General features: G+C 31.6%; 2 protein-coding genes across 2 annotated transcripts; one reads left to right on the top strand and one right to left on the bottom strand.

Moving 5' to 3' along the window:
- Positions 1-295: 295 nt before the first annotated feature.
- Positions 296-3580, bottom strand: LOC125064210 (E3 SUMO-protein ligase NSE2-like). The gene is made up of 5 exons (XM_047671149.1): positions 3243-3580; positions 2326-2470; positions 1846-1895; positions 1135-1255; positions 296-476 (listed from the first exon to the last, which is right to left on the bottom strand). The coding sequence occupies exons 1-5, from the start codon at positions 3432-3434 to the stop codon at positions 328-330; spliced, it is 657 nt and encodes a 218-aa protein (XP_047527105.1). The 5' UTR covers positions 3435-3580; the 3' UTR covers positions 296-327.
- A 4610-nt stretch (positions 3581-8190) lies between these two features.
- LOC125064085 (cytochrome P450 6B2-like) lies at positions 8191-10475 on the top strand. Its single transcript, XM_047670872.1, has 2 exons — positions 8191-9676; positions 10228-10475. The coding sequence occupies exons 1-2, from the start codon at positions 8317-8319 to the stop codon at positions 10404-10406; spliced, it is 1539 nt and encodes a 512-aa protein (XP_047526828.1). The 5' UTR covers positions 8191-8316; the 3' UTR covers positions 10407-10475.
- The last annotated feature ends 3479 nt before the right edge of the window (positions 10476-13954 follow it).

Below are 13954 nucleotides of genomic sequence, written 5' to 3'. Positions count from 1 at the left end.
ATAAAAAAATATATCTATTTGTCGCTCTTTTTTGGCAATACAAGTAGGTAATGAATTCTAAAATATTAAGAACAATTAATATGTTGTATTTTACTAATTATTAAGAACAATTAATATGTTGTAGAGTTTTCAATCTGCAACAATTATTTGATAGCAACAGTGTAAGTTTAATAAGTTTTCTAGTAATTCTTGTCGTTTTGCTTCCGCAAATATTGTTAGATTTTTGTTGCATGTATAATAGACAAGTAGGAACGCGTAATACCGCGGGGCATAGCTAGTTAATAAAATAAACAAGTTCATAATAGTAGTATATTGATTATATAAAATTTAGTATTCCTGGCTATATGCTGCATCGGTATCCATTTGTTCTTGCAATGCGGTAGAGTTCTGAGGTGTTGACTTCCGATACTTCCCATACTCTTTGTCCGGTTTAAGATTTTTATTTTGCAAAGGTTGCTGGCTAACACAACCCACGACTGAAAAAATGAAAAAGTTTAAATTACTAAATAATACTGACAATAATCAGCAGCATTTACTTGGTGTGTAGGGGTTTGTGCAAGCCCGTCTGGGTAGGTATCACCCACTCATCAGATATTCTACCGCTAAATAACGGTACTCATTATTGTGTTCCGGTTTGAAGGGTGAGTGAGCCAGTGAAACTGACGCAAGGGACATAACATCGAAGTTCCCGAGGTTGGTGACGCATTGGGGATGTAAGAAATGGTTAATATTTCTTACAGCGCCATTGTCTATTGACCACTTACCATCAGGTGGTCCATATGCTCGTCCGCCAACCTATGCCATAAAAAAAACCCCCATCTACCCGTGGATATAGTACGTATTAATAAAGTATAGATACTAAAGTTGGCAGGTTTTTTATTCAATTTACAATTCCTGAAGAGAACACAGAGGTACTCTGCTAGCTGTACGAATTCTACACTACTTTTGGTGTAGGTGTAGGCTTATGTAGGTTTATAATTAGCCCAAGCTAAAATCATGCAGGCAGGCAAAAGATTGTCTCACCACTAACAGTGAATTTGAAGGTGCCAGAATCAGCTGAAAAGATAATGGCTAAATTTTTTTTTAACTTTTAATTTAATCTAATGGAATCGATTTAATAAAAAATTATGTTACCTGGACACTTGGCTCCTTTTTTTCGTTGCATATAGCTGTGTATAACATCACGTTCGTAGACATGATTACAAATTATGTTCCTTACTGGATTCTCTATAGGCTTCAATGTTATTGGATCAGTCTGTAATATAAAAGGTGGTGCCATTAAACTACAAGTCTTGAACTTTATGTTCAAATGTCTATATTGACAATATGTTAATTGAAATATATATCGAGTACTGTGTAGTTGTGTAATATAAAGCCTAAGTAAATTGTATATTAGGGAGTTTTTAAATTAACATGATTACTAACTACTCATGCACTCCCTAAAGTTTCTGATAAACTTGAATTGCAAATATTTATACCATTACATATATCACTTACAATCTTTCTTACTTTTGATAAACAGAGCAGAAACAATGAACAGATTTGGGTTGTTTCATAAAAAATATACCTTATTATGTAATATTCTTGGTATTAGTTATGTTTGACCATTTTTGCACAAATATTTGTAATGTTTTTTTGCAAATAGGAAATTATTGCTAACATTTAACTCCAAAACGTACTATGACCTTTTAAGCCACAGGATACAGATATCATTTAATTCTTTATCTTATTTGTATATAAAGAAATAAATTAATTAATAAATATATCTTAATGATTCGGAAGATAAATATACAATGGAAGAATGCAACAGCTATTTAGTTGTGTTTTAGATAAAACAGTTCTTACATGTCTCTCTTCAGCTTCGGTTATGGCCAAATCAGTTTCATCAAGTTGTTCTAAAAAAAAATAAAAAGAGTATAAAATATCTGTCAAAAACAGGGTTAGGGTACAATAATTTAGGGACAACATTTTTCTATTTGGTTTATAATAGAATACACATATTATTATACATGTTTATATATTTGAATATTGTATCATAAAATAAGTTTTTTGCCATATTAAAAATGGCAATATAACTAAAATATACCACACTAACAAAGATTAATTAGGTAAATTCATATTTTTTGCTTAATTTTATTTACAACTTACTTTAAAATTTAAATATGCAATTACATGAAATATAGTTCGTAAGCTTTGTCATTCGATTTTTAATAAATATTTTGTGTTAGAATTTGTGGTTGGTACCAAACTATGCGAGCTTGGACAAAGCTCTACTGCCAAATTTAATTAAGTCAATTACCAAACAAATATAAGAAAAACTCTTACGTGTAACATTTCGGCTATTTCTCTCAATTCTATGTTCGAGTTCATTTATAAGAGGGTGACTACTAAAATCATTGTCTTGAGTAATTCGCCTCAATTTTTCCATAACAATATCATCCAGCTTATCGAGATTTGATGCATTACTTTCCTGCAAACATAACAACAAGAATTACATATACAAATGTTTAAACTCGTGAACAAGACATTCGTAGATAATGTGGAAATATCGAGCTCCACCAAATAAAAATAAAAAACATGGTACATATCCCATTTTAAACAGTTGTAGTAATAAAAATAACCATGTTAGTTTAAAATCTTATAAAGAATTACATAGCTTATGAAATAGTAATACAGGAAAATAGATTGAGAGTTTTAAGAAATGAACTAAGTAATATTAGAATTAATAATACACAAAAATAAAGAATATAACAGCACAAATATTGAGCTTATATGTTGTGATAATGAGCAGCTCTAATTAGTTACAAAAATATTTTGTAATTAAAAAAGATTACCTATTTATCCTATTCGAATTCTTTGAACTATAAATAAAATATCTTTTTTGTCAATAATATAGCGTAAGAAAATATATGAAGCGATAAAATATTTATATTTAGCAATAAATTTAGAATAATTATAAAAGACATAACATTTGATCCTTAGGAAACAAATAATTGAACTCCTAGTGTGCTTTCGTAAAATTCTATAACATAAATATTTAATAAAACACATTCAGATTTAAAATGAAAATTGCTAAATGCCCCAAGAAAAGGCCAATATCCAGTGAACAACTTAGTTACTTATTTTCGTTGAATATTATATTTACAATATTTACAGACCAAATTGTGCTTAAATTCCTTTTTAATTATAAAATATTTATGTTTACTATAAAACTTCTTTAATTTATAATATTTATCACGTACTGTAAATTCCTTCAAAACAAAAGCTTCTGCATTTTGTTGCGCTTCTGAAAAACAATAGCTTTCTAAATACTTTTTTAGCTTATTTAGTTCAGCGTCTTTTCCAATATCCACATATTTCGATACGTTATCAGCACACAACAATAAACTATCAATGCATTGCTTTCTTAGTTCTGTTATATCAGCTTCGGCCATAATTTATTTTATTAATATATCTTTTATTTCAGTTTATTTAATAAAAAATTGATGAACATTACAAGATAACGAGTTTTTAAGTCCAAAATTGCAACTAATTAGCAAGTTTCTGTTTATTTATTTTTTGTTAGATGTCAAACCTGAAGTTTTTCTGAAGCAAAATATTGTGTCCATAGATTATACGACATTCTTGATTCTGCCAATATATAATATATAAACTTATCGACAAAAAGTGAAATGGACATTTTAAAAAGAATAGACTAATAACTATCTGACTTTATAATAACTAAAATGACAATTTTTTTTATGACTCAGAAATAATTTGCTTTTCACTCAAGTTTCGCGCCAAAAAGTCAAGAGTACGACTCAAGGAGTATCTGTGACAGGAGTTTTAATTGGCTTTTATTATGAATTAAAAATAATGGATGTTATTTCTTATTTTTATTACTAGGTGAAATTAGGCTATTCTTAAAAAAAAATACTAGTGATCGGTAAGAATATATTTATATTTGTGGCACAGGCCTCAGGCCACAGATTATTTCAACAATGTTACGTATGTTACGTTAATATAAATAATAAATTATGCGTGCGTCTCGGGTCGTCCGAAAGAAGTGATAACTTAAACTAATCTAATTTGAAAATCCTTAAGAGAAAGGGAAACAAACTGGCGCCGTAACGCGTTACGTAACGAAGAGGTTTACCTTTACCGGCTTAAAAGTATTCACTGCAATATATAATAAATTGCAAGTGAAGTTTGTCTGAGATTAGTTGGATTTGAATTGCAAATTTTTTATTGATGTACTGTAACAGAAGTTCTTACATAAAATTATTTAAAACTCATAAAAATTCAGCCAGGTTGTACTATTAGTTGTGGACTGACGGAATGTGGATGATAAATCAATCATTCTTCAATGTAAAAAAATCTATAGTCGTGGCAGAAAAAGAAGAAATTACATTCATTAAATAATAAATTTGTTTTAATTAATTATTTGCATGTCATTAAAAAAAAATATTTTATTTACGCTGAAGAATTAGAACTTCTGAAACGCGTACATAAAAGTTTACCTAAAATTTTTATATACGCGTTTGAGAAGTTTAAGTACCATTTCTTTTGTTTAAGTCAGTTAAAAATAATAATAAATCATGCTTAGTTTTGGTCATACGTTAGAGCGAAAGCATGAGTTCATGCTTGCATGACTTGACTGGTTCGTCAGCCCACCAGGAAGCCAGACATAGACTCAAAAGCGCTTCCTATACTAGATCTTTTGCTGACTTCACACTCGGTAGAGTATCAGGTTGAGGTTCAGACTCCTCTTGGTAGGATCACTTCCTGATATCTACCAAAGTGCCACTAGTCAAGCTGCTGCCTTCTGCGACATGCAAACTTCGCGTTTTACTGAGACGGTGTGTGTGATTAGTTTGCATCAGTCCCTTGGGAAAAGCGTTACTTTAATGTGAATGACCTGACACCTAGCGCCGCTGCTATTACTGTTGAGATATGATTGATAGATAGATTGTTGGGGATGAATACTACATTCCTAACTCAACAGAAGGGATACACGTAAACGTTGGTTCACTCACGATTGTGCCGATGCTGTGAAAGCAGGCGGCATATCGCAACTGGCTCAATAAATATTATATAAGGTCACAACACCCTCGAACTTTTATAATTGGGTCGAGAGATAGCGGCGCTGAGCGCTTTTCTGTGTCGCACTCCTAAAAAATGGAATTCTCCACCAGCACACGTGTTCGCCTCCTCTTATAACCTGGGTTCCTTCAAACGAGGCTTGAAAAGGCACCTTGCAATCCAGCATAGCGAGGGCGGCTCGTGCAGTTAATTTCTGCTGACTGTACTGGCCGTCCTTGCGTTTAGGACTCCACTACTCCTTACCATTTGGTGAAACGGAGTCATATACCTAACCAGTAAATATATATAATTCAAGAATTTTAAAACATATTAAAATGTAAACAAATAATATTGTGTGTTATACATGCAAACATCAATCAACCCGACTCATATCTTCCTCCGACATATATATATATATATCGGAGCGTGGTTACTTTAGTTGTTAATTTGGATAATTAATGAATCGAGTAGTTGGCAATAATGTTTGATGGCTGATTTACTTATAAGAGCGGGTCACCCCGAATGGAGTTGTAAGCGTCATGGCAACGCGAGTCGTTATGTTTTGACAAGCTTCTCGAATGCGATGGTTGCTTGCAAACCCATTTGCTCTTAATCGAGATGAATTATTGTAATCCTTTGATATTATTGTGGTGTACGATTATTGAATCAATGAATACAGTGATTAGACGATATTAAATACGTTTTATTTTGTGAATATCTCCATTGCACGCCCACATAGTCTTACAAATGTCGGATCAATCCCCCAAACCCAACTGTTCGGCATCCTGCTTCTCCGACATATATATATAAAACATATCATCCAAATAATATTTTTAATTCATCCTCATATAACAAAAGCATAAAACGGTACCTAATTATTATAATCATATTAAATATAATAAGTTATTAACATACTGTTTGGTGAGATAGCGTACTTTCAGTAAAAAGATGCGCACTTTTAATAAATAAATCATGGACAACAATACATTACATAAATTATGCTTCATACAAAAACTACACAGCAATTTCAAGTGATCAATATTTATTTTAGTAATAACAAAGTGAAGTAGGTAAATATACCTAGGTAGGTATATTTACCTAAAATATATACTAATATTATGCCTTTACTAAATAAATAAACCGTAATTTTCTAGAATCAAGGCAGTCTTATGTAAGTATTTAAAACAATTAAACAAGTGTTCCCGTCGTGTTTGGCGTGTAAGCATACATATCTATATCATAATACCACAATAAACGCACATAATAATCATAAGATATATCTTATGTTAAATATAGTTCAAGCTGTGCGCTATAGTCATTCAGTTAACACAAGTTAGTCTGTAGCAGTGAAAGTTATTTTCTAGTAGTGAAATTTGGAGACTAACTTTTTGTAATTTATAGGCAACACAAACAAATTGTGTATGTGAGTATGATGTGGCCAGTTTGAAGCGATGGTTTTTATAGCACATAAAACCGAATAAACATGGCAATATTGTATTTATACATATACAAACAAATCTTGCTGAAATCGAAATAGTATCCATATTTCTTTAAAAATTTTTGAAGCTGCGGCAGGCAAATATAACCAATTGTTAATTAATTATATATGTGTAAACATGGTCCGTATAATTTCCCGTAGAACAGGAAAATACATGTTTGCATTGCACATGCTAAGATACAGATTTCGTTCGCGTAAAACATAAATATAACACACACACACACACGGAACACAACACACGGAACACTTGGGAAACATTCGTCCGAGGAAAGATTTCTTTTTCAGGGAGATATATGGGCAAATGGTTGATGATTGTTAGTAGATGCAACTACACTAGGTACACACATTATCAGTTCACAAGTTAAGAGTCAATTACGCCTTACTCACCCTTTACGTATATCGGAACATAGCAATACCAACTACCTATTGCTGTTTGACGGTAGAATAAACAAAGACCAAACCTACATTTTTATTATAGTCCTTACAATTTGACGAACTATAAATTAGTTATTTGGTTTATGCATTCATATCAATATCTGATTTTAAATCAAGCTATAAAATAATATTTCTATAAACATCACATAAAATTCCACGAAGTGACTCTGAATTATCATCCTACGCTGAGACTCGTTGATTATAGTCATTAGTGCAGTTACTGTTCAAAGTACGTACGAAGTACAAAGTGCGCAATACAAAGATTATTTTTTGTTGATACATATAAGATGTTTAAATAATTAAACCTTAATTTAAAAAATCACCTCACCTACTTTTATTAATCGAAAAATGATTATAATGATATAATTTGAGACATATAATTATTTTTTAACACGTGAAAGTATATTATGATGCACATTCATTTCATATACTTTGCGCCTGTGCACCATCTTTATTTATAAGAATCACATTGCACAATTATTTCATAATATACTTTCCATCTGTACTCTATCTATTTTAAGATTTGTCATATTGCAGAATTATTTCATAAGATAAATTCCATCTGTTCTCTATCTATATTAAGAAGTATTATATTGCACAATCATTTCACACTTTTATGCGCTTGTGCACGTCTTATGTATAACATATTTTACATTGCGCAATCATCCCATATACTTTCTTAGATCCTGTGGTTTCTTTTTAGAAAATCGATGAAGTCTAATAAGCATACTAATAAGCTTGTGCTTAAGTAAATACTAAATTATTGCAATGTCAGGAAGATATAATTATACTTACACACACAATGCACAAAACAATGATTTCAATATTTTTGTGAAAAACATCACGTTGCTTAATGATTTGCTGAAAGATAGATAATTGTTTTGTAATAAAGATCTTCATTTAGTTAAAACATTGCAAGTTACAACATTTGTTTTAGAATATTATAATTTCTTTCTAGTCATATATTATATGATCGTACAGAAAAGATAAACTTAATATGTATCTATCTATATTTTATATTAAAATATCCGCTTAAGAATTTTTTGTACTTTTTAATGTGCTTTAAATCAAAATACAGTTAACATTTTCGTTTGCTATTGAATATTAAGCCTTATTTCTGTGATACAGGTTTTCGACGTATCAACTTAATAGCGATGTGTCATCAACGCATACTCCATGACCACTCGAACTTCCTATAAAATGCTTTAGTGCGTTTAAACCAACAGACATGTGCAGTTCTCTGTGTTATTTATGCAAAAACGCTTTATAAATAATAACAGTTAATTAGTTTGCAATTTAGATATTTACACTCTGTCGTCAAAATGATAGGCTTAACTTTGTGTATAGTTGCCATTTTCGTGCTATATTTATACGGAAAGAGAAACCACAAGTATTGGGAATTGAAAGGAGTAAAACACGATCAACCCTTACCATTTTTTGGTAATAATGCGAGAAATTATTTTATGCGTAAAAGTGCAACCGAATTGTTTTCTGAATTATACTGGAAATATTCAAACGAAAAAGTTGTAGGATTTTATCGAGCGTCTCGCACTGAACTAATAATCAGAGATCCTGAAATGGTCAAGCGAATACTAATAACAGACTTTAGCCATTTTTATCCACGTGGTTTAAATCAACACAAAAAGGAAATAGAGCCCATGTTGAGAAATCTTTTCTTTGCGGATGGAGACATATGGAAATTACTGCGACAGCGAATGACACCCGCGTTCTCGAGTGGTAAGTTAAAGGCTATGTTCCCTTTGATCGTGGAACGCGCTGAGAAACTTCAAGCGCGAGCATTTACTGCCGCCGCCGCCGGAAAAGCTATCGATGCGCGCGATCTCATGGCTCGATATACTACCGACTTTATCGGTGCCTGTGGCTTTGGACTCGATTCCGATTCTCTTCAAGACGAGAATTCCGCTTTTAGAAGACTCGGAGCTACTATATTCAAAATAGGCCCGAAGGAAATTTTCATAATTACATTAAAACAGCTTTTCCCAAGCATGTTTAAGAAGTTGAAGTCGTTGAGTCGGGTCGAAAAACAAATACTTCAATTAGTCGATGCAGTTCAACGGCAAAGGAACTATAAACCATCTGGCAGAAACGATTTCATAGACCTTCTACTCGAAAGCAAAATGAAAGGCATGATTGTAGGGGAGTCTATCGAGAGAATAAAACCAGATGGAAAGCCAGAAGTTGCGACTTTGGAGTTAGATGATGAGTTAATAGCAGCTCAGGTATTTATATTTTTCGCGGCAGGCTTTGAGACTTCTTCATCTGCGACTAGTATCACTCTGCATGAACTTGCTTATAACCCTGAAGTGCAAGCAAAGGTACACGAAGAAATAGATAGAGTTTTGGAGAAGTACGGTAATAAACTCAGCTACGACGCTATTAAGGAGATGTCCTATTTGGAGTGCACATTCAAAGAAGGAATGAGAATTTTTCCATCACTAGGTTTCTTGATAAGAGAGTGTGCCCGCAAGTACACTTTTGAAGATATAAACTTGACAATTGATGAAGGAGTGAGAGTGATAGTACCGCTTCAAGCAATGCACAACGATCCGAAATATTTCGACAATCCAACTGAATTCCGACCGGAAAGATTTCAAGAAAACACTTCGTCTAATAATAAATTCACATATTTACCATTTGGTGACGGACCACGTGCTTGTATAGGTATGTATTTAAGTGCACTCTATATGTTATCTGGGTTATTTTATAGAACATTCGTAATTACGTATCACCTTGTTCATACTTATCATTTAATTGTATTTGTATGATATAATACTTGGTTGTATATACGAGTCATCTTGAACGGGCTCGCATCGTATTATGTATAATAGAAAAAGTTAACTTGCTTAAGACTTTGGCTATAGTCAGAAAAGTATCTGAATTTAAAAATCCACAGCTAAGCAAAGCTCATGTTAAAGATGCTAAGAATTTACTTAATTAGAGTGCCGGTAGGAGTTGGTAGCATATATATGTTAAGGAATCATATCTGGCACTTGAAGTACTCAAACTAGGAGTTGTGTACCCAAATTCAAACGTGCGACTAAGACTCACGTTTTATACAAAACGCCTGTAGCTATTGTATTACAAGCACCACTAGTCTTTAGTCTTGTTAAACTATTAATTCACATTAAGATATATGTATAGACTCTGGCATAGCATCAAATAATATATATAATAATTTGATTCAAATATGTAACAGCTATAAATATTTCCAGGTGCGCGTTTGGGGCTAATGCAATCGTTAGCGGGGCTGGCGGCCGTATTGTCGCGTTTCAGCGTTCGACCCGCGCCCAATACAATCCGACGTCCACCCGTCAATCCTGCTTCGGGTATTGTGCAGAGCATACAGGGTGGTCTACCATTGCTTTTTATTGAAAGAAAACAGAACAGCTGAACGATTTATCTTCAAGAACTATTTTTATACTAATTTTGTTGTTATTTTTTTGAATATAGTTAAACTTTATTTTTTGAGTTTAATTAAATATATCAATAATAGCTTCATATAAAAATCAGTAGGTATCAAGTAAAACCAAATTTCCACTATTAAGTACCTAATTATATTTTTTATGTAAAAATGGAGCGCGCGGAACAATAAAGTGCAGCTACAAAATCAAAGTGAGGCACTTTTGATAGCAGAATATAGAAGACAAATCTGCGTTTTTTTTATTTATAATAAGTCTTATAATATAATAAGATAGTACCTATACCCTTTTTTAAATTGGTATGTGATTAAATTGCGAAAAACAGTGATTTAATCGATATAAATTAGTAGTGTGTACCTACTTACTTATTTCGTGAAACTAACTTGAAAAAATGTTTTATAATCTTACATTGTGGTAACACAAGTATTCTTGAAAGATGATAATACAATTGTAACCTGAATGTCGCTTTTAATATTTGTTTTAATAATAGTCTGATGACGTATACGAGTACGAACTTCCTTATTTATCCTTGCCATACGATCATAGATAATACATATATACTGAAACATACGATATTAAAGAGTGCAGACAAACACCAATCGTGTCTGACGGTTCGAGATACCTTGTTAATTATGATCCGTCAACGCCCACACGTATGACACAGTCATTTATAAGATACATACTAGTTGTAAATTACGCAGTCATAATATGTAGGTACTCACGCTACCACAGGGGAACCCTTATTGCGCGTGTATTCACAGACGCTGTCAATGTCAGTAGAAGTTTAAAAAAATCAAGCTAAGCATAGTATCTTCCAGCTGATTGTGAAAATTTTCCCGAGACATTTATTATCTGGATACCTACTAGATAAAGCGTAGTGTCACAGTATAATTTATATCTTATGAATTTTAAATTCATCAATTTGGTAATAGTTAACTAATTAATTAATTAAATTAGTATTTAGATATACAACACGTTATTGTTTATTCTTATTTCTTACTGTGTATATAAACCTACTTATAGAATAATCATAGCAGTAGGCAGAGGCGGGGTTTGGAAGTTCAAGGTATATGTTTTTTTAAACGTTAATTTTATTTACACCCGAATTCACCGATTTTCGAACCTTTTTCGGATTTATAATACGATAATTGGATTCCCTCTTTTTTTTGGTACTAGTGAAATCGAAATGTAATAATATACTTATTATTAATAAATAAAATGAATCATTAAATTATTTTGACTTTTTTTTCAATCCATTGTTACGCCATACTTATTTTGGAAATATTTTGGAGAAAAACCTCATTCACCTAATAAAGTTACATTTCGTTCCTTTTGTGATTTTGATTCGACGCAGGATATGAAACACTGAAGTCAAAAATGCTCAAACTCCAGTGCCTCTTTATATAGGGAAATTATAAATATCTGCGAATATATCCAGTGGGGATGTAAGTAAGTTATTTCAGTAATGATTGACGAAACAATAGCTACTAAAGCTACTAACTAAAGTTCTGGACAACTGTAACGAAGTGATATTACCCATGGTTCACAAGCTTCTCGTGAACATGTAAAACATTTTTCAGAAACAACACTGTCACAAACAGTTACAACTAACTAGATAAGCCTTAAAGAGTATTCACCGTGACGACCTCATCATCTTCGTCGTCGATTGTCTTTCAATTTAAATAGAGTTTATGTAAAATTATGTATTATTATTTTTTTATAATATCCATGACATATATAATTAATAAAGTTCTCTATTATTATTATTTTAATTGATATATAAAGCCGCTTCGCCTTTTGAGAACGTATCTAACCCATCAGTTAACGAGCAATTACAATGTTAAGATATATTTGAAAGAAGGTACGAGAAACTGTACGTACATATTGTAAGGAATATAACATTTAGTAAAAATTTGTAAATATGTACCTATATGTATACATCACATGTACTGTCCTAATATGTCACGTCATTTGAAGAGAAAAGTAAGATAAGAGGCTAATTGATAGTGCGAAAAAATATATTCCGCTTGCATATTTCTAAAAAAAGTAGTTTAAAAAAATTTTATGACGTTACATTTTATGTTTTCTCAGGAGTAATTTTATATACTAAAGTTTAATAAATTTCTTTGATATTGCCTATATGTATATTATTTTTACAATGCAGTTAAAATGGAAATACGTTTTAAGTAACTAGATTTCTTCTTTTATCTTATTCCCATTTAACGTGTTTTTCCCTTATTATAGCGCGAGCATCAATATGAATAACGTTGTGTCGCTTCTAGTGTGTAGATAGCTATGCTGTTTACTTCAGCTCCAACAAATAATTATACCTTGTGATAAAACAACTGTATAACTTCTAGTATATAACTCGTAAGCGATATGAACTAAGGAACTTTACGAGTATTTTTAGAATTAAATTATACGTGATTTCAAAGATTCGCTTACAAATTTTCTTTATAATATGTTATGAAATATAAGTAATAGTTTGTGTGTAATTGTGTATACATTAAATATTTCATTGGAATCGATATGAAAGTAAAAACCTTATTATATTATTATTTGGTCTTTAAATCTTTTCCGTACCTAATTTATAGTCTTCATCTGAATCGATACATTCCTACAACTCTTCTTGTTGCAAATAGGCTCTAATGTATCATTCCGATTATTGTTTGTTAATTGTTTTGCGTTTTGCGCAAAACTATTATTTATATTTCTTTCTAGTTTCTAAACTGATAACCAATTGAAATAAATGTTAAGTAAACTTGAACGCTATATATTTAAGTTGACCTTTAGACAGTTGACCTTTGAAGTTTTGAAGTGTTGCCGTTCAAAACAATTATAATCTTTTCAGCAGCAAGTTAAGGTTTCTGTTAAAGGGCAATATTAAGCCACGCATAGAAATAATTGACAACATTAATCGTAAAACAGTTTTTCGGATTTTAGTTTTAGGTTGAGCTCATAACTTAGCGCCCATCTTATCTTTAAACATTTGATTTTGACAAAAAACAAGAACATTTTTGATACCTTTGTTGTGTCATTTTATTGGTGTATCGACATTTAAATTACAGGAGGTGCATGATGTACGAAAGTTACCAAAGACTAATAAGGACACTATGTCCAAGTTGTTTCTTTAGACCTTGATCGTTAAATGAAATATATAACATAATAAAGTAATGTAAGTATGGTGTAAATACACGATCTATCTCTTTTAAATGCGAAGGACAGTACGCTCTCACGTCAGGAGTGGGGAAAATGACCTAACCCCGGATATTTCCCCCCTCAGCTTTCAAATGCCGATTATGCATAAACGAGCGATGAGGATTTGAGTATTTGCTTGAGTTATTTTTTATATGTGGTTTCCAGAATGGTTTTTATGAAAAATAAACCATTTGCATAAAACTGTAGTACCAAATGAGACGATTTTGAAGTCCACATTCGGCTATTGAATGATTAAATAGGTGTCTATTGTATAAGTAGGTATTAGGTTTAATAAAAAACTATGATATAGAAAAAAAAAAAA

This window comes from Vanessa atalanta, chromosome 5, assembly GCF_905147765.1.
Source record: "Vanessa atalanta chromosome 5, ilVanAtal1.2, whole genome shotgun sequence".
In the NCBI taxonomy this organism is placed as follows: Eukaryota; Metazoa; Arthropoda; class Insecta; order Lepidoptera; family Nymphalidae; genus Vanessa; species Vanessa atalanta.
This window is presented reverse-complemented; position numbering and strand designations above follow the sequence as displayed.